General features: G+C 49.3%; 2 protein-coding genes and 1 pseudogene across 4 annotated transcripts; 2 read left to right on the top strand and 1 right to left on the bottom strand.

Moving 5' to 3' along the window:
- Positions 1–11261: 11261 nt before the first annotated feature.
- Positions 11262–15655, bottom strand: LOC115246517 (probable E3 ubiquitin-protein ligase makorin-2; annotated as a pseudogene).
- Positions 15656–15682: 27 nt separating this feature from the next.
- Positions 15683–17468, top strand: LOC115246968 (MKRN2 opposite strand protein-like). Its single transcript, XM_029827086.1, has 4 exons — positions 15683–16080; positions 16330–16379; positions 16813–16981; positions 17056–17468. The coding sequence occupies exons 1-4, from the start codon at positions 15872–15874 to the stop codon at positions 17273–17275; spliced, it is 648 nt and encodes a 215-aa protein (XP_029682946.1). The 5' UTR covers positions 15683–15871; the 3' UTR covers positions 17276–17468.
- A 516-nt stretch (positions 17469–17984) lies between these two features.
- LOC115246996 (tRNA-splicing endonuclease subunit Sen2-like) lies at positions 17985–22619 on the top strand. 3 transcript variants are annotated; one of them, XM_029827285.1, is made up of 13 exons: positions 17985–18225; positions 18262–18388; positions 18856–18920; positions 19003–19042; positions 20372–20557; positions 20792–20832; positions 20916–20981; positions 21055–21105; positions 21238–21382; positions 21782–21818; positions 22068–22179; positions 22252–22341; positions 22420–22619. In XM_029827285.1, exons 2-13 carry the CDS (start codon positions 18325–18327, stop codon positions 22477–22479), a joined length of 957 nt encoding a protein of 318 aa, XP_029683145.1. In that variant the 5' UTR covers positions 17985–18225; positions 18262–18324; the 3' UTR covers positions 22480–22619. The 3 variants fall into 3 exon arrangements, with proteins under 3 accessions (XP_029683145.1, XP_029683146.1, XP_029683144.1); XM_029827286.1 differs by having other exon boundaries at positions 17985–18388; positions 22283–22341; XM_029827284.1 differs by having other exon boundaries at positions 17985–18388.
- Positions 22620–22818: the final 199 nt, after the last annotated feature.

Genomic DNA, 22818 nt, shown 5'->3' with positions numbered 1-22818 from the left:
CTGGAGATGATCCTGGAGATGATCCTGGAGATGATCCTGGAGATGGTCCTGGAGATGGTCCTGGAGATAATCCTGGAGATAATCCTGGAGTTGGTCCTGGAGATGATCCTGGAGATGATCCTGGAGATGATCCTGGAGATGGTCCTGGAGATGGTCCTGGACTTCAGGAGACTGAAGCCCAGCGCTCATCTCCCCATCAACATCAGTGGTAGGAGGGTGGAGGTCCTGCAGAGCTTCATATACCTCAGGGTCAACAACGCCCTCCCCATAATAATCTGCCCCCAATCTCTCTGCCTGTCTGTCTCTCTACCTGCCTTCCTGTCTCTATCGGCCTACCTGCCTCTCTGCCTGTCTCTCTCTCTCTGCCTGTCTCTCTCTCTGCCTGCCTGTCTCTCTGCCTACCTGTCTCTCTGCCTGTCTCTCTCTGCCTGTCTCTCTCTCCGTCTCTCTCTCTCTGCCTGTCTCTCTGCCTGCCTGTCTCTCTGCATGCCTCTCTCTCTCTGCCTGTCTCTCTCTCTGCCTGTCTCTCTGCCTGCCTGTCTCTCTCTCTGCCTGTCTCTCTGCCTGCCTGTCTCTCTGCATGCCTCTCTCTCTCTCTGCCTGTCTCTCTGCCTGCCTGTCTCTCTCTCTGCCTGTCTCTCTGCCTGTTTCTCTCTCTGCCTGTCTCTCTCTCTGTCTCTCTCTCTGCCTGTCTCTCTCTCTGTCTCTCTCTCTGCCTGTCTCTCTCTCTGTCTCTCTCTCTGCCTGTCTCTCTGCCTGCCTGTCTCTCTGTGTGTGTGTGTTTCTAATCCTCCTTCTGATCATTTTGGAACGATGTCCGTCTCAAGTTCTCCTTGACTTTGATGAATTCTGGAGCTCGGAGGTTTTCCTGTTGCTCCTCCTGCAGCTGCTTTTCTAACTGTAACACAACAATCACAATATCAGGAAACACAACCGACAGCGTGCATGTGCATCCTGTACATCTATATGTACAGCGTGCATGTGTATCCTGTACATCTATATGTACAGGATAATGTGTATCCTGTACATCTATATGTACAGTGTACATGTGCATCCTGTACATCTATATGTACAGGATAATGTGTATCCTGTACATCTATATGTACAGCGTACATGTGCATCCTGTACATCTATATGTACAGGATAATGTGTATCCTGTACATCTATATGTACAGCGTGCATGTGCATCCTGTACATCTATATGTACAGGATAATGTGTATCCTGTACATCTATATGTACAGGATAATGTGTATCCTGTACATCTATATGTACAGCGTGCATGTGCATCCTGTACATCTATATGTACAGCGTGCATGTGCATCCTGTACATCTATATGTACAGCGTGCATGTGCATCCTGTACATCTATATGTACAGCGTGCATGTGTATCCTGTACATCTATATGTACAGGATAATGTGTATCCTGTACATCTATATGTACAGCGTGCATGTGCATCCTGTACATCTATATGTACAGCGTGCATGTGCATCCTGTACATCTATATGTACAGCGTACATGTGCATCCTGTACATCTATATGTACAGTGTACATGTGCATCCTGTACATCTATATGTACAGCGTGCATGTGCATCCTGTACATCTATATGTACAGCGTGCATGTGCATCCTGTACATCTATATGTACAGCGTGCATGTGCATCCTGTACATCTATATGTACAGCGTACATGTGCATCCTGTACATCTATATGTACAGCGTACATGTGCATCCTGTACATCTATATGTACAGTGTGCATGTGCATCCTGTACATCTATATGTACAGCGTGCATGTGTATCCTGTACATCTATATGTACAGCGTGCATGTGCATCCTGTACATCTATATGTACAGTGTACATGTGCATCCTGTACATCTATATGTACAGCGTGCATGTGTATCCTGTACATCTATATGTACAGCGTGCATGTGCATCCTGTACATCTATATGTACAGCGTACATGTGCATCCTGTACATCTATATGTACAGCGTACATGTGCATCCTGTACATCTATATGTATCTGTAGGTTGGTCAGCCGACATAAACATTGTTTAATTTCCTGGGATGAATTTTATTTTAGCCTGCCTGAGCATTGATATCTTTTTTTTCTAACCCTAACTAACCCCTTTGGAAGCTGTGAACAACATGTAGCTGTCCCCAACTGTGTGAAGGGTCAGTGGGTCCAGGGTCCAGGGTCCAGGGTCCAGGGTCCAGGGTCCAGGGGACCCCTGGGTGTGTGCTACCTGCCGTCAGACCCTGGAGCTACCCTCAACAGTGTCACTTATGTTTACTTCCTTTCATATTTATTGGTATTCTTTTTAATATTCCTTTTATGAGCAGCTGTGATGTCACCTGTTGATGATTCCAGGTTCTCCTCCAGTCCAGACGTGCACCTGGACTGAACCGGTGTCTCTAATCTTCAGGTGTGAGTCTGACTGATTGTTTCTCCATGCATGTTGACCTGTGATGGGCTGAAGACTTCCCACCTCTGACCAAAGAGCTTGTGGCTCTCAACAATAACAACGCTACACCGATACCTCCTCCAGCTTCCTGTGTCTCCTCAGTAGCTCTGCCTCCAGAGGTGAAAGCTTCCGATGAGCGTCTTCTTCCTGCTTCCTTTGTTTGATCAGCTGATCCCTCCGCCGTGACTCAAGAACTCTCTGCAATTCAGGCTTTAGCTCCACACTGATCCCATCCCACCACACACACACACACACACACACACACACACACACACAAAGCTCAGCTTTTTCATTCACATCTCCATTTTCAGGTGAAACATATTTTTTAACCAAAAAGGAAATAAATGTCTTAAAAAGTTGAGGTTCGGGTGAAAACCCACAGAAAGAGCTGTGTGTGTGTGTGTGTGTGTGTGTGTGTCTGTGTGTGTGTGTGTGTGTGTGTGGGGGTGTGAGAAAGAGTTTTTCATATCCTGCTGTCTTTCTCAACCTGACAGTCACAATCAAGATTTGTTGTTTCACTGTGTGAGTTAAATTAGTGAAACCAGTGAAATCTGAACCGCTGCCACCTCACGGGTTATAGCCAGTCACCTTTTGGAGGCGTGCATCAGCTCATGGTGAAGTTCCTGGTGACTCTTCGACTCTTTGACAGGATTGAGGAGTTTTTTGGGCTTAATGAGGTCATCATCTTTATGTCCAACCAAGCAGTGTGTTTGGGGGGTGTAGGTGGGAAATGGGGAGGGTCCCGTGTTGACACGATCAGGACAGTTCTGGTGCAGGATTGTGTGTGCTGATGGTAGAGACAGAAACACAGAAAGCCTTCATTATCCCCCAAATGATTATTATTGGGATTGTTGTTATTGTTCATGGACTGACCAAAAAGAACTCTCATTTAACATACCAATTAACAATTGTCTCATCCATAATTAGGAATCGCTAACAAACATGTGCAGTATATATCTGAGAATACATCAAGAAGCTGCTGAGTGAAGGCCTCAGGCAACAAAAGCCCACCAAGGAGGAGGAACCTGAGGGGCCATCATGGAAGGATCAGACCCTGCATGGAATGGACCACCGACAAATTGAGGAAGTGGCTGACAAGGCCAGACCAGACCAGACCAGACCAGACCAGACCAGACCAGACCAGACAAGACCAGACAAGACAACACAAGACAAGACAAGACCAGACCAGACCAGTCCAGACCAGACAAGACCAGACCAGAACCAGACCAGACCAGAACCAGACCAGACCAAACCAAACCAAACCAAACCATACCATACCAGACCAGACCAGACCTGACCTGACCAGACCAGACCCCAGGTGTAGGCAGTGTGGAGATGCCCCTGAGACAATCCAGCACATCACAGCAGGGTGCAAGATGCTGGCAGGCAGGGCACACATGGAGCAGCTTAACCAGGTGGCTGGTGTAGTGGACAGGAACATCTGAGTATGGGCTGGAGGTCCCAGGGACCAGGTGGGAGACACCCCCGAAGGTGCTGGAGAACAAGCAGGCCAAGATCCTGTGGGACTTCCAGATCCAGACTGACAAGATGGTGGTGGCCAACCAGCCTGACATCGTGGTGGTGGATAAACACCAGGAGACAGTGGTGGTGATGGATGTAGCAACATCAGGAAGGAGGAACAGGAGAAGCTGGAGAACTTCCAAGGGCTGAGGGAGGAGATGGAGAGAATGTGGGGCATGAAGGCACCAGTGGTCCCAGTGGTGATCGGGACACTAGGGGCAGTAACCCCCAAGCTGAGTAGATGCTCCAACAGATACCAGGAACCACATCAGAGATCTCTGTCCAGAAGCCCACAGTCCAGGAACAGCTGAGATCCTGCACAGAACCCTCAGACTCCCACCCCTCTGGTAGAGGACCCGAGTCTGAAGGAAGGAGGCACCGCCCAGGAGGGCGAGGAAGAGATTTTTGTTCAGCTCTGAGCAGCACAACTACTCTACTAAGTGACACATCAGCACATTGCCCCTCCTCCTCCTCCTGCTCCTCACCTCTAACCCTAACCCTAGCCCTAACCCTCTAACCCTAACCCCTAACCCTAACCCTAACCTCTAACCCTAACCTCTAACCCTTAACCCTAACCCTAACCCTCTCACCCTAACTCAACCCAACCCTAACCCTAGCCCTAGCCCTAGCCCTTAACCCTAATCCTAACCATAACCCCTAACCTTAACCACTAACCCTAACCCTAACCCTGTGGCCACAGTCTCAGCTAATCATACATCTGTCTGTCTTTATTCATCACACACACTGAAACCACACACTTACCTTTGCCCTTCATGCACTTCCCATCTTTTACACATGGATGCACTGGAGGCTCACGGTCGACGCTGTAACGCTTCTGTAAAAAATAAAAAGAAAGAAACAAAGCAGATGACGCAATCATTTTAAGGGCTGTTGAACCCTTGTTCATGAGGAGCCCATGTCCTAAGCAAGAGGGCATCCTGCCTTGTCCATTTGTGGTGTCACCAAAACCAGGTCCTATAAGTCCTTCAGCGATGGGACATCTCTTTGCTCTTTCACCAACTCCATACGTGGAACACAAAGGTCAGTTGGCAGCAAAAATACAAACCTTTTTACCTCACTAGAAATGTCTGAGATCAGATCACTATAAGCCAAAGCAGTGACCTTTGCATGAGACAGTAGTCACAGTTCACTTACACTCAGAGACCTCTTGTGGTTCTGGGGCTCCGACTCTTGAATCTACCTGTTCATGTACGGTGACCTTGAGCGGCTGTAGTCATGCAGCACCTGTGTTTTTAATTTCAACTGACAAAGGTACATGTACCCTGTCTAGCTTTACCTCCTCTGCCCACACACGGGCACCTGCTAGGTCATTTCCTACAGTGATGTCATCTCCCTCAACAGGCAACTATGGATGAACACCAACTTCGCCATCCCCTTGCACCAAACGGCAAGAGAGAAAAACTTTATGAACAGGCATAAAAATGCTTTGCCATCCTATTCCCCAGACTGAAACACAGGACCGTGTCTGGACCTCCAGAAAAATGCAGGATTGCCTCCCTTACGAAGGTACATTCAAGCTCCAGAGTCCCAAAACATTCTGAGTGAAACCTTCTTTCCATCAACAATTAATGTTAAAAAGTGATCAGACCTCAATGGAGAATATCTGACCTTTTTTATTTGTTTTACATGAATCTGAACTGGAACCTCCTGTCACGGACGGGTTGATTAGGACCTGAATGCAGGCCAGGACACAGTGGTAACATGGTCAAACAAGCTTTATTTACAGGGGGAGGGGGCACACAAAGAACACGAGGGACACGAGGGCAGCCCTCCAGGGCGCAGGGAACAGGGGCGGCCCTCCAGGAGACACGAAGTTGGAGCGGCCCTCCAGGAGACACGAAGCTGGAGCGGCCCTCCAGGAGACACGAAGCTGGAGCGGCCCTCCAGGAGACACGAAGCTGGAGCGGCCCTCCAGGAGACACGAAGCTGGAGCGGCCCTCCAGGAGACACGAAGCTGGAGCGGCCCTCCAGGGCGCAGGGAACAGGGGCGGCCCTCCAGGAGACACGAAGCTGGAGCGGCCCTCCAGGGCGCAGGGAACAGGGGCGGCCCTCCAGGAGACATGAAGTTGGAGCGGCCCTCCAGGAGACACGAAGCTGGAGCGGCCCTCCAGGAGACACAGAACACCAGCACACGACGAGGAAGACGAACAGACATCGCTGACAACATACAGACACCCCGACCCTGACAGGCAGGCGCCACCTGCTTAAATAGGCAGCCCGATATAAATAGCCTACAGGTGCGCCCGCCAGCAGTGCCAGCTGCACCCAATTGTGCCCCACACCACCCCCTGCAGGACAAGGACAACACAACCCAGAAACCCTGACACCTCCAGGTCTGGTGTGTCCAACAAGACCAGATGCAGCCAAACCAGATGATTTCACCTCAGGGATTTCACCTTATCTTTTCAGTAGGTTAGGGTTAGACCCTAACCCTAACCCTAACCCTAACCTAACCCTAACCCTAGGGAACGCTTCTTTTTCCAGTGACCTTCTTGGTGGCAGTCATTTCTGTGTGTTTCTATTTAGGAGTATGTAATATTGAATATTAACCCTAACTATCTGTTCCTTTGTGCATTGCTACAGAAATTCATCTGAGGGGGGTGAAATAAACTCAATACTGCCCAACCAAAAAAAAGCCAAACCTGACCCAAATCAGATCCAGGTAGAAATAAGTAACTTTGCAACAATTGGCCAAAACAAACTGGAGTCTCCCCACGCTAACTACCTAACCAAATTAACCAACAAAGTGGAGTCTCCCCACGCTAACTACCTAACCAAATTAACCAACAAAGTGGAGTCTCCCCACGCTAACTACCTAACCAAATTAACCAACAAAGTGGAGTCTCCCCACGCTAACTACCTAACCAAATTAACCAACAAAGTGGAGTCTCCCCACGATAACTACCTAACCAAATTAACCAACAATCTGGAGTCTCCCCATGCTAACTACCTAACCAAATTAACCAACAATCTGGAGTCTCCCCATGCTAACTACCTAAAACAAAACTAATTCCTAGTCTTCGTACAGGTACTTGTGGCACTTTCAGAACAGACTACTCAATACCTCCCAAAGTAATGAAGCAATATTACCATGTGTGATAATCCACCAAAATAACCCTAACCCTAACCAGAGGAGACAGAGAAGTTAGTGAAGCTCCAGACCTGTCTTAAAGACATAAAGTCCTGGATGTCTTCAAATGTCCTCCTCCTTAACCCAGGAAAAACTGAGGTCATGGTATTTGGTCCTGAACCTCTCAGGGATAGATTAGATCACATGATCACTCTGGATGGTAACTCATTAACATCTAGTCTCTCTGTGAGGAATCTAGGAGTAACCTTTGATCAAAATCTCTCCTTCAACTCACACATTAAATTAGTCTCTAGAAGTGCCTTTTTTCACTTGAGGAACATCACAAAGATCAGGAAGCTGCTGACCCACCATGATGCTGAAACGTTAGTCCAGCATTTGTTACTTCCAGGCTGGACTATTGTAATTCTTTATTATCAGGGTGTCCAAACAACTCTTTAAGAAGCCTCCAGCTGATCCAAAATGCTGCAGCCAGAGTTCTGACAGGTATTGACCACAGAGGTCACATGACTCCTGTAATGGCGTCGCTTCATTGGCTGCCCGTTAAATTTAGAATCATTTTTAAAACCCTCCTCCTGACCTACCAGGTCCTCAGAGGCCTAGCTCCATCCTACCTGGAGGAGCTAGTGATACCTTACCAGCCCAATAGACCGCTCCGCTCTCAGAATGCTGGTCTACTGGTGGTCCCCAGAGTCTCTAGGAGTAGAATGGGGGGCCGAGCATTTAGCTACCAAGCCCCCCCAGCTATGGAACCAGCTCCCTGTCCAGGCCCCCCTGCTATGGAACCAGCTCCCTGTCCAGGCCCCCCTGCTATGGAACCAGCTCCCTGTCCCGGCCCCCCTGCTGTGGAACCAGCTCCCTGTCCAGGCCCCCCTGCTGTGGAATCAGCTCCCTGTCCAGGCCCCCCTGCTATGGAACCAGCTCCCTGTCCAAGCCCCCCTGCTATGGAACCAGCTCCCTGTCCAGACCCCCCTGCTATGGAACCAGCTCCCTGTCCAGGCCCCCCTGCTATGGAACCAGCTCCCTGTCCAGGCCCCCCTGCTGTGGAACCAGCTCCCTGTCCAGGTACGGGAGGCTGACTCCATCGCTACTTTAAGATCAGACTTAAAACCTTCCTCTTTGAAAAAGCTTATTGTTGTTAATTTTGTAGTTCCAGTTACTATCATAACTAACCCTAACCCTTACTAACCCTAACTCACACACACACACACACACACACACACACACACACACACACACCAGAGCTGGCTCTGTATTTTTAGCAGCAGGATTTTCGTAGCCTAATCTGTTGCTCTGCTTAGCGTCTGACTCGAAGAGACTCTTGACTCGTCTTCATCATCTCCTGTGAGTTGATGGTTGAGCTGGAATCACCAGAATTAAAACGATTTTCCTCCTCTCATGATAGGAGGAGTCGTCATGGAGACCTTACAGCCCCCACAGTCAAGGAGAAAACAGGAATCAGGAAGTCAATAAAGCCCATAATACCATGGTTATGGCTCCCTTTGCTCACTGCTCCATCAGCTCCCTGAAGGCTAGCTAATGTTATCACGGTTAGGGTTAGGGTTAGAGTTAGGGGTTAGAGTTAGGGTTAGGGTTAGGGTTAGGGTTAGGTTAGGGTTAGGGTTAGAGTGAGGGTTAGGGTTAGGGTTAGGGTTAGAGTTAGGGGTTAGAGATAGGGTTAGGGTTAGGGTTAGGGTTAGGTTAGGGTTAGGGTTAGAGTTAGGGGTTAGAGATAGGGTTAGGGTTAGGGTTAGGTTAGGGTTAGGGTTAGAGTTAGGGGTTAGAGATAGGGTTAGGGTTAGGGTTAGGTTAGGGTTAGGGTTAGGGGTTAGAGATAGGGTTAGGGTTAGGGTTAGAGTGAGGGTTAGGGTTAGGGTTAGAGTTAGGGGTTAGAGATAGGGTTAGGGTTAGGGTTAGAGTTAGGGGTTAGAGATAGGGTTAGGGTTAGGGTTAGAGTGAGGGTTAGGGTTAGGGTTAGAGTTAGGGGTTAGAGATAGGGTTAGGGTTAGGGTTAGGTTAGGGTTAGGGTTAGAGTGAGGGTTAGGGTTAGAGTTAGAGTTAGAGTTAGGGGTTAGAGTTAGGGTTAGGGATAGGGTTAGGTTAGGGTTAGAGTTAGAGTTAGAGTTAGAGTTAGAGTTAGGGGTTAGGGTTAGGGTTAGGGTTAGGTTAGGGTTAGGTTAGGGTTAGGGTTAGGGTTAGGACTATCACTGGACTAACCTTTTTTCCATAAACACCTCCCATTCTTCCCACTCTCAGTCCTCTGCTGCTACTTCAGTCCTCCACAACTTTCTTTCTCTTCTCATCAATATGTTTCCTGTTTCGAGCAACCTGCTCCCTGTCCCTTCTTTGGTCCTAATAAAAGGCTGACCTGGTGCAGCAGGGGCAGGAGGAGGTGGGGCAGCAGGGGCAGGAGGAGGGGCAGCAGGGGCAGGAGGAGGTGGGGCAGCAGGGGCAGGAGGAGGGGCAGCAGGGGCAGGAGGAGGTGGGGCAGCAGGGGCAGGAGGCAGAGCCACTTGTTGTGTGATTGCTGTCAGCTGTGAGGAGTTAAGATGCTCTGAGTGGATTATTCTAAATCCCTGCGAGGGCAAGAAGGGGCTACTCCACCTTTTCTCATTCATGGGCTCTGATAGCCTGTTAGCTTAGCTCTGATAGCCTGTTAGCATGGCTCTGATAGCCTGTTGACCCCACTGATAAGGTGCCATTGAGCAAGGTTCCACCCCCTCACAGGTTGCATGTGGACGCTGACACCAGCTTACTGGACTGGAGCCCCTCAGGGTCGTTGGGCCAAATTCAGACAAGAGTTCTGGATTTCTTGTGGAACGGCCTGTATTGGGTCCAGCAGAGGGTGCTGTACCTGCCCAGGGAGGTAGGCATGTATAGGCATGTATAGGCGCATAGGCATGTATGGGCAGGTAGGCATGTATGGGCATGTAGGCATGTATAGGCGCATAGGCATGTATGGGCATGTAGGCATACAGTATAGGCGTATAGGCATGTATAGGCCTGTAGGCATACAGTATAGGCGTATAGGCATGTATGGGCATGTAGGCATACAGTATAGGCGTATAGGCGTATAGGCATGTATAGGCCTGTAGGCATACAGTATAGGCGTATAGGCATGTATAGGCCTGTAGGCATACAGTATAGGCGTATAGGCATGTATAGGCCTGTAGGCATACAGTATAGGCGTATAGGCGTATAGGCATGTATAGGCCTGTAGGCGTATAGGCATGTAGGCGTATAGGCATGTAGGCATACAGTATAGGCGTATAGGCATGTATAGGCCTGTAGGCATACAGTATAGGCGTATAGGCGTATAGGCATGTAGGCGTATAGGCATGTAGGCGTATAGGCATGTAGGCATACAGTATAGGCGTATAGGCGTATAGGCATGTATGGGCATGTAGGCATACAGTATAGGCGTATAGGCGTATAGGCATGTATAGGCCTGTAGGCATACAGTATAGGCGTATAGGCATGTATGGGCATGTAGGCATGCAGTATAGGCGTATAGGCATGTATGGGCATGTAGGCATGCAGTATAGGCGTATAGGCATGTAGGCATGCAGTATAGGCGTATAGGCATACAGTATAGGCGTATAGGCATGTAGGCATACAGTATAGGCGTATAGGCATGTATGGGCATGTAGGCATGCAGTATAGGCGTATAGGCATGTAGGCATACAGTATAGGCATGTAGGCGTATAGGCATGTAGGCATACAGTATAGGCGTATAGGCATGTATAGGCGTATAGGCATGTAGGCATACAGTATAGGCGTATAGGCGTATAGGCACGTAGGCATACAGTATAGGCGTATAGGCATGTATAGGCGTATAGGCATACAGTATAGGCGTATAGGCACGTAGGCATACAGTATAGGCGTATAGGCATGTATAGGCGTATAGGCACGTAGGCATACAGTATAGGCGTATAGGCGTATAGGCATGTAGGCATACAGTATAGGCGTATAGGCATGTAGGCATACAGTATAGGCGTATAGGCATGTATGGGCATGTATCGGCCTGTAGGCGTAAAAATGTGACAAGATGCCAAATTTAGGACTGGTCGTCCGTTACCTTTAAACTTCCACCTTTATTGTATTAAGTGCTGGATGTCTGAGTGCTGAGGACCATTTCACAGATGTAAAAGCAGGAAGTGGAGTCTTCAGAGAGGTGAGAAGCGTCTTTATTAAATGTCTTCTGTGGAGTTCAGTTCCTGACACGTTTGTCATGAGCCACATCACGGCCCAGGACAGGAGACGGTGAGCTGGTGCACATGATTCAACAATGGTGACACAAGGAGCTTCCAAAAAACCTTTAGACAAGCACGATCACTGACTAATCACTGACTAATCACTGACTAATTACTGTATTTACATGAACATCTGAAGATCTAGAGATCAAACACACAAAGACCACATGATGTCGGTTAGAGTTACTGATCGTTTGTTCGCTGACGAATGTTGGCTCCAAAAGGAGGGTTCTGCAGCTTCTAGGGGGCCGATCTGGACTGGGACTCCCCTTCATCCGGGCTCGGGCCTGACATTTGCACAAAGAGCTCCCTCAGCTCGCTGATGTCATCAGCAAAGGCCTGCAGCGGGGGGGCCGAATGCTGCTCGCGCTCTTCGATGAAATCCCACAGACGCACGCTGTTCATGAACTGAAGAGATGAGAGAAGGGATGGAAACTTTAGACCCCATACCCACTGTTAAGAGCAGAGAGGCCAGGAGGAGCCAGGTGCTGAAGGAAAGAACGAAGCAGCTCTGACCCGGATATTTCCCTCGGAGCCCAGCTGTTTCCGGGGCTGCTCAGGCTCAGCTCGACTTCCATCTGGGAGGGCATGAAGATACAAGCATTTCCCTCCAAAGGGACACGAGCCACGGCCTTGATCAAAGTACTTACAGGGTTTCTTCCTGTGAAGCCACACACACACAGAAGCGTCATTTGCTCCGTCCACGGCTCCACCAACACACTCAAGGACGGACGCTTACCCCGACTCCAGACTTGAACAGTTCGATGAGGTGATCTTTGTCTTCTTGGTTCTCCACCCAGTAGACTGAAGGGATGACAAACTCTGAGGCCACCCGGCACTCTGGACAGGACCTGGAACAGAGAGAGATGATCCAGATCCAGACTCACAACGGTGATTCTGGAGACCCAAAGCCCCCTAAACATGAGACTGTCCTGCATCTGGACTGACTTGATGATTTTGTTGCTGAAGTTTCTTGTGCAGCGCCACTTTCGGATGCAGGCCAGGCAAAAAACGTGACAGCATGAGGACAAGATACCGAACCTACGATCTGATGGGTTCATCTTCTGAACCACCACCTCCATGCAGATAGAACACACCTGGACAAACCCACACCAGTTAGTACTGCTGATGGTGGCACCAGGAGACCTGGGCCCTGCCCACACCCACCTTTTCTTGGCTAAGCTGGACTGCAAAAGCCTTCTCCATGTCCGCCTCGAAGGCCAGAAGACACATCTACAGTCAGACATGTGAAGAGACAGATGACATCTTAAAACAGCAGACGGCAGCAGGTGCTGCTCAGCCAGACTGGAGCAGCTGTTGATGAACCATCAAGGGTGGTCCATGCTCGAGAACATGGCAGAACCCTCACCTTCTCATGCATGCTCCTCTGCTCAGGATTGTGGGGGTCGAGCACCTGCAGACCACACACCTCACACTTGTCGCCGTGCAGGTAGATGCAGTTTTCTTCGTAGTAACAGTGGACCAACAGCAGCGTAGGGACACAGCCGTGGAAGGTCCTGGTTCACCCCCTGCCATGGTGGGAGGGGCTAGAGAGGGCACATGGAAACATTCACAAATACATCCCACGTTCAACATCAATCTGATGAAGGCGTTCTCTCAATCTGACTGTGATCTTGTGATGAAGAACTTAGACCCGTCCTGATGGCATCCACGTATGTGTGAGGGGCTGGAGCCATGACGTCTGCCCCAAAGCTTTCTGCTGGAGCTCTGAACATGTTCTCTGGGGAGAGAAGAACGGAGGGAAGGAGCAGGACGCTCGCTAGAGAAACATTGGTGTGAAGAGTTGACGCCTGTGTGAGCAGAGTTACGCAATCACCTCTTTCTTGATGGACAAACGTCTTCCTTTGCCGCACCTCTGGTGGAGGCGCCATCCCTGGCTCCTCCCACACCTGCCATATCAAAGGCTCCTCCTCCTCTGGATGATAATTTCACATGGTCATACCTACACACACAGAAACACCTGAATCCTCAAAGAAAGTGCTGGAAGCACAACGCTACGATGAGGCCACTGAAGCAGAACATGCTGCTCAGGTGTGTGGAGGAGGTGGCTGTTGCTCCTGTCTTTACCTGCAGCGTTCCCCATATGCACATGTTCCCCTCTGGTAGAACTTACAGATGGTGGAGGGTTTGCTGCTGGAGGGGTCGTGGGAGAACTGGCAATGGTTGCCCTCCCTGCACACACCATGCAGGAAATACCTGCAACACAAAGGTTCCACCCTCACTCCCAGCCCAGACAGGCGTCAGACGGAAAGACAAACATTTAAATGCAATGAAAGACCATGAGGACCATTCTCAGGTTTATTTTCCTCCACCTGTTTCTTGAACATTTGGACAGGTCCAAATGTTTGGAGATGCCAACAATCTCCCGTCACTTTAGGCATTGATGCATCTTTGTGTCCAGCACACAAAAAAACTGCTGTCGGAATATTGGGATCTCAGTGGGGGGGGCATTTGCAGCCGATGCCACCGTAACCCTAACCCACCGTAACCCACCATAACCCACCCTAACCCATCATAATCCATCATAACCCACCATAATCCACCCTAACCCACCATAATCCACCCTAACCCATCATAATCCACCGTAACCCACCCTAACCCTAACCATAACCCACCCTAACCCTAACCCACCCTAACCCATCATAATCCACCATAACCCACCCTAACCCACCCTAACCCATCATAACCCATCATAACCCACCCTAACCCATCGTAATCCATCATAACCCACCGTAACCCATCGTAATCCATCATAACCCACCATAACCCATCGTAATCCATCATAACCCACCGTAACCCATCATAACCCACCATAATCCACCCTAACCCACCCTAACCCATCATAACCCACCCTAACCCACCATAACCCACCCTAACCCATCATAACCCACCCTAACCCACCCTAACCATCATAACCCACCCTAACCCATCATAACCCACCGTAACCCATCATAACCCACCCTAACCCTAACCCATCATAACCCACCATAACCCACCCTAACCCACCATAATCCATCATAACCCACCATAATCCATCATAACCCATCCTAACCCACCCTAACCCTAACCATAACCCACCCTAACCCACCGTAACCCACCCTAACCCACCATAACCCACCGTAACCCATCATAACCCACCATAACCCTAACCCACCCTAACCCATCATAACCCACCATAACCCTAACCCACCATAACCCACCCTAACCCATCATAACCCACCATAACCCTAACCCACCATAACCCACCCTAACCCATCATAATCCATCATAACCCACCATAATCCACCCTAACCCATCATAACCCACCATAACCCATCATAACCCATCATAACCCACCCTAACCCACCCTAACATCAGAAAACCACTCAAGCAGCTCAGTTTCTTCAGCCAGGTGACATCTAGAGTTTCACCTGTTGTGAACAGGAAGAACCCTGTTCTGGGAAACCGTCTGTTCTGAGACACCGTCTGTTCTGGGAGGGAACCGCCGGAAACCCTCGCAGGTTACTTTCACACGTTCAGACTTGGGGCAGAACGGACCCGCGCGGTCGGTGCACCTGCGGCTTCCAGGTGATTTGTGACTTGATCTGGAATCCGGAGCTCGTCTACCAGAAGCCTATACGGCTAAAAACAAGCTAATGATTAGCAGCTAAAGTAGTGAGGCGAGACCAGAGCGCCGGTCCCGATGTCGGAGGTACGGAGAGCGCGTGAGAGACAGACAGGTGAGACAGTCCACGAGCACCTGATATACCGAATGACGCACTCACCTGCACGTCACTTGTTTGGTGGTCATCGAGCTCGCGGCGTGTCAGTTGCAACAACCGCTTCTACTTTAGCACATTGGTGCCTCTCTGAAAGCGTCCCGACTGGCAACCGCAGCTCCAGCATGAAGGTTCCTCATTTCTGACCCGCTTGCAGCTGACGTCATCACTCGAGGTACAGAGAGATGACGGATCAAATCAATATGGATTAAAACCACCCTAAAGAAAACATTATTGTGTTGGCACGAGTGGAAAATAGCCAGTAGCATTAGATGCTACTGCTAGCAGTAGCATTAGATGCTACAGCTAGCAGTAAAATACCCTCAGGTAGGGTTGCTACGATGTGGAGACATCAAAGAGTCATGGTCGGTTCTAAGGTTTCATGAAGTTAAACGCTCACTTTAAGAAACAGTTCAACAACAAAGATTGTACAAGTTCAGATAAAGTGTTCTGCTTTAAAAATCTGGACATCTTTAAAGATGGAAGGAACTCGAACGGATCTATTCAGAGACTAAATATGTCTCCATGTTGTCCATGTGGTAGATAGACTGCCACCACGGTCCAAAGATCTCCTCGTCAGGGTTAGTCCGATAACACCTGTAGTCTGATTGGTCAGAGCCATGCACTGAAATCACCTGACAGGCTGCAGCCTAGCAACCAGGTGTGACACACGGGAGGGAAGACAAAGACAGAGAGAAGAAAAGACGTAGAAAAAGGGAGGAATTAGAGGAGAGTTTGAGGACATCCATGGACATGAATGGTTCTGTGATCCGTCTGACGCACTGTCACAAGGAGATCTTCTGTTTGGTGGTGCCGGTGCAGTGTCCCGGCTGTGGAGAGGTGCTGAGGGGGGGCAGACTGCAGGAAGCCCCAGTCAGCCTCCCGTCCCCCTTCAGCAACGGACACAAGAGCTCCTGCTGCCTGCTGGTGGCGCCGGCACACGACAACATCAACAGGTATTGTCTCCGCCTCTGTCAGTCTCGCCAAGAACCAAGATGCCCCCCCCCCCCCGAATTACAGGTGTTTAACCCCACAATGAAAAACTGGTTAGAGGAGAGGATGATAGATTAACCACGTCCAGTTACCTTGGTAACCCACTCGTGTCTGTTTGCACTAAAGTTTCTATTTCCCGGTTGAACTTGTGTGACCAATTCAACCAGCTGAGACCAGTTCACCCAGCTCATTTCCTGCTGGTTCCTCCTCAGAGAGTTCGGTGGGACATCAGATCTGCACACGGGAATCTCCAACACTGCAGGTAAGCTGAAGAGGAAGGATTTTTCTGGTCATGTGTGCAACAATTACAGCATTAATCACTGGCGATGACATTTTGAGCATTGAGCCTGGTCCTGGTGAAGGTTTCTGACTGTTAAAGGGAGGTTTCTCCTGCCACTGCGGCTTGTTGGGGTCCGACTGGATGTCTGTGAACTGCAGACACAGTTTAATGAAAGATGAATTGTGTTGTGTGCGTGTGTGCGTGTGTGTGTGTGCGTGCGTGTGTGTGTGCGCGCGTGCGTGTGTCCGTGTGTGCGTGCGTCCGTGCGTGCGTGTGCGCGCGCGCGTCTGTGCGTGCGCGTGTGTGTGTGCGCGCGCGTGCGTGCGTGTGTGTGCGCGCGCGTGCGTCCGTGTGTGTGTGTGCGTGTGCGTGCGTCCGTGTGTGCGTGTGTGTGTGTGCGTGCGTGTGTGTGCAGGGATTGTTTATAATTACACCCAAGACGGAGTGCGCAGAGATGAGCGTGGGTGGGAATGCTGTGTCAGCATCCCCCTGGTTGGGCCGGACATGTTCCACCTGCTGGCTCAGTGGGACCAGTACCTGGACCGCTTCTCTGAAGGGTCCATGTGGGATCCAGTCTGGCATAAGTCAGTGATAACACACACTTTATTGTATGCATCCATTATCTTCAGGATGTGACATGTGTGTGTGTGCCTCTCAGGTTCCAGGAGGACGACCATAACTGCTTCAGCTTCTGTCTGGGCTTCATTAACGGCGTCCTGGCAGCGGAGGGCCGCGGCCCCCTGAGCAGGGACGCCTTCACCCTCAGCTTCATCGTCCCCAGGATGAAGAGGGTCTCCCAGTTCATGACGCTGTACCAGCACATCCAGTCCCATCAGCATTACATCGTGGACAGGCAGGATGTCGTTAGTGGCCATTAGTGTCTCATGGTTGACTTTGATGGGGAAAAGCATCCGAAATGGTCAAGATGAAGAAGATCTGGACAGACAATAATAATCCAGGCCAGGGAAGTGTTTGGATTGTTGGGACTCCTCTAGACAATAATAGCCTGTTTTACAATGAAAGACAGTGATGTATTTAAATAAAAAGGCATCCAATTATTTAATCATAAAATAGTAACTTTCAATTTCCCAATTTGTTTCAAAATCTTCACTTAAAGAGCTACTGATGAAACAACACATTTATTTATTTATTTATTTATTTTAAAGTCCATTGAAGCTCAGTTTTCAGTCTTCTGCTGGAGAAATGAGCCCAGACAGTGAACAAGCCTCGCTCTTTGAAACCTGACAATATTACATTTTTATTTCTTTTTGACTTCAGCTCTGATGTCCTCGGATTCTGGAACTGTTCTCCATTGGGTTCTTCACCCGGGCGACAATTGACAATGGGAAATAGAGTAAAATACTGTTTCAATCTTTAATGTTTAATGAAACCAAAGCATAAAATCTGACTGGCTTTGCCAGCATTTTATACTAAAAATAAATCTGGACCCGACAAACTATAAATAATGCGGCTTGTATGCTGCACATGTTACTGTTGCTATGCAACAATGTCATCTTGACATACGTCATCGACACTCCCAGAGTTAATCTGAAGGCGGAACTAACAAAACGGTCGGTGGTTCCAGTCGGACAGAGAATCTGGGACACCTCCGCGTCCAACTGCGAAACCTCTCCGGTCAGTTTTGGTTTGTTACAAAAGACGCTGAACGTGGTTCAAACGACACAAAGTTAATTTTGTGAGTAGATGATAGTTTGACCCGGTCCAGATGCCATGCAGGCTGATTTTCGCCCGCCGAAGAGACGAAATCGAATCCAGGAGGAATACGGAGGTGCGCTGCCGGTGCGCTGCCGCCCGGGGGACAGCGGCGGCCCGGGGGAGAGCCGTGGCCTGGGGGAGAGCGGCCGCCCGGGGGAGAGCGGCCGCCCGGGGGAGAGCGGCGAGCTGAGAGCGGAGCTCATCAACCAACATGTTCTCGTCTGTCACCCGGAGCACATCAAGAAGATCCACAATCAGGTCGGATCCACAATCAGGTCCATTCTTCTGTTCCTCCAGCTCAGTTTAAACATGCTGTTCTTCACTTCTGTTACATCATTAACACATTATGCGAAGGTGAGATTTGTCAAAATGAAATTACTACTTCTTTCATCGTCAAATCGATGTCAAATGATATCAGAATTATTCGAAAATGCGTCTTTAAAAATACAGAGTCCAAAAAGTATTTTATCGTTCTCCTCGCCGCCTTCTGCCCTTTTCCTCGTCTCTTCTCTGCCCTCTCTTTCTTACCTCCTTTTCTTGCCCCTCTCCTGGCTGCCCCTGTCCTGTCCCCTCTTGCCCTCCTCGGCCTGCTCTCCTCCTCCTCTCCCTCCTTGTTTCCTCTCCTCCTCTCCATTTCTCCTCACCTCTGTCTCCCAAGCAGATCAAACAAGCACATTAGAGCGGGATAAGTCAGTTATGAAAAGCTTGGACCACTGAGCTTCATCAGAGACTCTGCTTGCAGGGTTATTGGGTAAAGGCGTCCTGTCCAGAGCCCGACAGAACACAGCATCTCTGAGCGGTGGGAGGGTGAGTTGACGGCGTGGTGGGTGACCCTTTTGCCCCCTTTAACCCCGTTACTGCATTGGCCTGATGCCTGTGTGTGTTACAGAGCATGAAGGTTTGTTCCTGCCAGTCATCACACCCTCCAGGTGAGTAGCATCACGTCCAGCTGCTCCTTCCACTCAGGAACATTAGCACTGACTCACTGGTGGTCAAACATTTACGAGTCAAGAGATTCCTTTAAAAAGTCTTCTTTTAAAGGACTGTCCAGACTGTGGAGCCCTGAGCTCATCAGGCAGGGCCTCCACATCACCCCTGGTCTGCAGCTCAGTGCTGGAGGCCTGATGGGGCACTGGTGGCAGGGAGCTTTGCTTTTGTTCCTGCAGGAGGGGTCGGCTGCTCAGGTCACAAGTGCAACTATGAGAATGTTGGAGAAGCAGCACCGATGTGGATCCCAGCTCAAAGGCGGGTTAGGGTTAGGGTTAGAGAGAGATGGTCCAGAGATGCTCGCAGATATTTTGGGATCTGTTGGGTTGACTTTTGAGCTTTTCTGAAGCTACAATGAGGATTTGTGGTTATTCCCAAAGAGATGAAAGATCAGAAGGTTTTGTGCTGTTATATTATATATATATTATATTATATTTATGAATGTAGATGAGATGTTTCTTGTTGGTCACATGTTTGCTCCCAGCTCAGGAAGAGTTCCACCCACTCCTCTTCCCAGAAACCCTTCAGGTCTCTGGGTTGGTTCTGACAAGCAGGAAGCTTCAGCTGCCTCCAAAGGTATTCTGTCGGGTCTCGGTCTGGAGCCCGACCAGTTCCTCCACCTTCATATGCTTCTGTTCGGGCTTCTCTTTTGTTGCTCTGACCAGATGTTTGTCAGTCATGAAGATCTTTGATGGCAAAGCTCAGGCGGGCCTGTACGAGCTGTCCTGAGCATGGAGACCTTGCTGGATCTCTGTGGAGTTGTAGGTTGCTCCCTAACTTTTCTCCCAATCATCTTCCCTCCACAAGGCAACTTGTGCATGGAGCGCCAGATCCCGGGGACGTGATGGTCATTTTGGGTGTCTTCTTGACTCATAGTGGTGCTAGTAGTGTTAATCTCTCACCGAGGCTTTTGCTGATGGTTTTGTAAGATAGCCTGGGGCAGGTCTCCCATCGTCTCCATAGCATCATCGGACAGCTTCCCCACGGTGGTGCAAGGATTGCACGTAAGAACAGGTGAACTGAGGAGATCAGGGTTAGGGTTAGGGTTAGATCAGTGATTGGCTGATTGTGCCCATCACAGGTGTAGAAGATCAGATCTATGAAATGCACAACATATTGTAGCATTTACATTCTATGTTTTTATGCACTTTTAACTGATATTCTGTCCATAACCTTCATGAATAAATGACTAATAAATGAATAAATGAAGTGAGCAAACCTGCACGTTCAGCAGGGCTCAACGTCACTCCACTCCTCTCGCCTCTGTCCAGGTACAAGGACCTGCTGGACTGGGTGGAGGCCATCCTGTCTGCTCAAGGACTGGACCAACAGGCTGTCAGGCGGGCCTTGCTTCGACTGTCTGAACCAGTCAAGATGGAGAATATTAGGCCAGAGACTGGAGGGGAGGATCGAGCAGGTGGATCAGAGATGGAGCTTGAGAGGACAGGGTGTTCCAGGTAGGTCCAAAAGCCTTCTGATGTTGATCTTTGATTTGGACACCTGACACGGCACCAAGACAACAAACCCACTCATGCAACAACACGTTCTTCCAGACGCTTGACAAATTCTTCTGCTGCAAACGGGAAAAAAAACCCAACAATTCTTTTGCAGTCGGGATCCATGTCCTCACCCCACCTCAGACCAGGACTCCGAAGGTGACCCTGAACCTGATCCAGGTCTTTATGTTTCAGTTCCAGGTCCTGGCTTTGTCCTTGTTTCCTCTGACATTGAGGTGAGAATATTTTGAGGACCGTTCTGCTCCATTCTGTGCAGAACCATATGTTCTCCTCCCTATATCACAACATGTGCTTCTAGATCTGTGGGGAACTGCGGCGGTCACCACTGTCCCTCACAGAGTACCTGCAACTCAGTTTGGAGGAGGTAGATCCCCCCCTGCACATCATGACCCAAAGTGGGCCCTTCAACAGACTAACACCTGTGGGTCTGCTTACAGGCCTTCTTCCTGGTCTACAGTCTGGGCTGCCTCTGTGTTTACCTGGACCAGGTAACTGTCCTACAGCAACCAGTCCCAGAGGGCAAACCTCCCGATCTGGCTTGTCTTTCATCCTCATGTGCTGATGGTGCGGGTGGGGAGGTGGGCTGAACTGATGAGCAGACCGTCTGTGTAATTGGCCAGGAGCCCTTGTCCATCCTCCAGCTGTGGAGGAACTTCTGCTCCCTGCGGACGGACTTCATCAGCTTGTTTGCCGCCTACCAGCACTTTCGAAGCAAAGGGTGGATCCCGAAGGGAGGGAGCGGTGCCAAGTATGGTGTAGACTTCTGTAAGAGCGCACGCATCATGATTCCATCTGTACTGAATAGCCGAGCAGCCCGTGTGTCCGTCTCATATACCTTGATTTAGTGTAAATATGGTAACCTTAAATATGCTGTTGATAAACGGTATTTTTGATATCTTGTGCCTCCTGCTTGCCCCCCCATCAGCAGTCACTTTACATCTCTTTATGTCCGGCAGATGGACTGGAAATAAATACTTTAACGTTACCTAACCTGCACATACAGAATAACTGAGCCTTCTCAGAGGGAGAGGGTTTAACCTTGACCTGAAATGTGGACACAAACGTCCCAAACTTTATTACAGATGTGCGGCGCTGAAAGAATCTCCCATTAAACATCAGGAGGTGGAATCGCGTTAGTGTGATTGACACGCTGTCTCTTTTCAGTGTTGTACAGGAAAGGACCTCCATTTTACCACGCCAGGTAAGTCACACACACACAGTTGTTCTTCTCTCTATGGACTTTCATAGACAGAATCCACCCCAACTCCACATCCTAACCAGAACCATGACAACTAAACATAACCCGGAACCTAACTTTGACCGAAGCCCAAGTCTAAATTGAACCTTAGAACCAAGTCTGAACCCTGCAACGCATTTGTACAGTTGTAAGGACCAGCCAGAATGTTCTGGCGTTCTCACTTTACACGCTCAGCCTGTTCTCCTCCCGCAGTTACTCGGTGGTGGTCGAGCGGGTCCATAACTCGTACAGTGGCCCTGGGATGCGTCTGTTTTCGTGGCGTTCTCTTGCAGCTCTGAGTAGGATCACAGCCAATGTTTCCAAGGTAACACAGTGAAGTCCCAATCCCTCATCTGAGACACCCTCAGCGTGCCTGTTTTGCTGTGTTTGCTAACAGGAGCTGATGCTGTGTTACATCATTTACCCAGACGACCTGTCGGATGATGAGCTCCGCTCACCTGAATGTCTGAGTCGGCTAAAGGTTCAGGTAATACAATTCACATCACATCTGTTCTGTCATTTTGCAGTAAAGACTGAGGAAAAGATGTTTATTTTCTCTCAACAGGAAATAATCGTCAGCAGGTGGGTGTCCTCCAGAGAACGGGTTGAGCACGACGACGTCTGACCCTAACCCTGACCCTGACACTGGGGAGGAGTTAATTGGTGCATGATGGTTTTCTCTGTTCCTCACTTACTGTTTAAACACACTCTGAGATGTGGGCATGATTTCAATTTAATAAAATGAAATAAATGTGAATAAATAAATGGTGGTGGACTGTTCGCTGGAAGTAGGAATAAGAATAATGCATAAATTACGAAACCAAATTAATTAACCAAATCTTGGAATTTAATTGAACAGAATTTATTGCTAGCCTGAAAGTTTAATTACGCTTTTTCCTCTTTCCCGATGTTTTAGCATTGACTGTGCACTCGGGAAAGAGACAGGTAAATTCCTCCGATACCG

Source organism: Takifugu rubripes, chromosome 19 (assembly GCF_901000725.2).
Source record: "Takifugu rubripes chromosome 19, fTakRub1.2, whole genome shotgun sequence".
Classification (NCBI taxonomy): Eukaryota; Metazoa; Chordata; class Actinopteri; order Tetraodontiformes; family Tetraodontidae; genus Takifugu; species Takifugu rubripes.
Note: the sequence above shows the minus strand (reverse complement) of the source record. Positions and strands in the feature narration are given on the sequence as shown.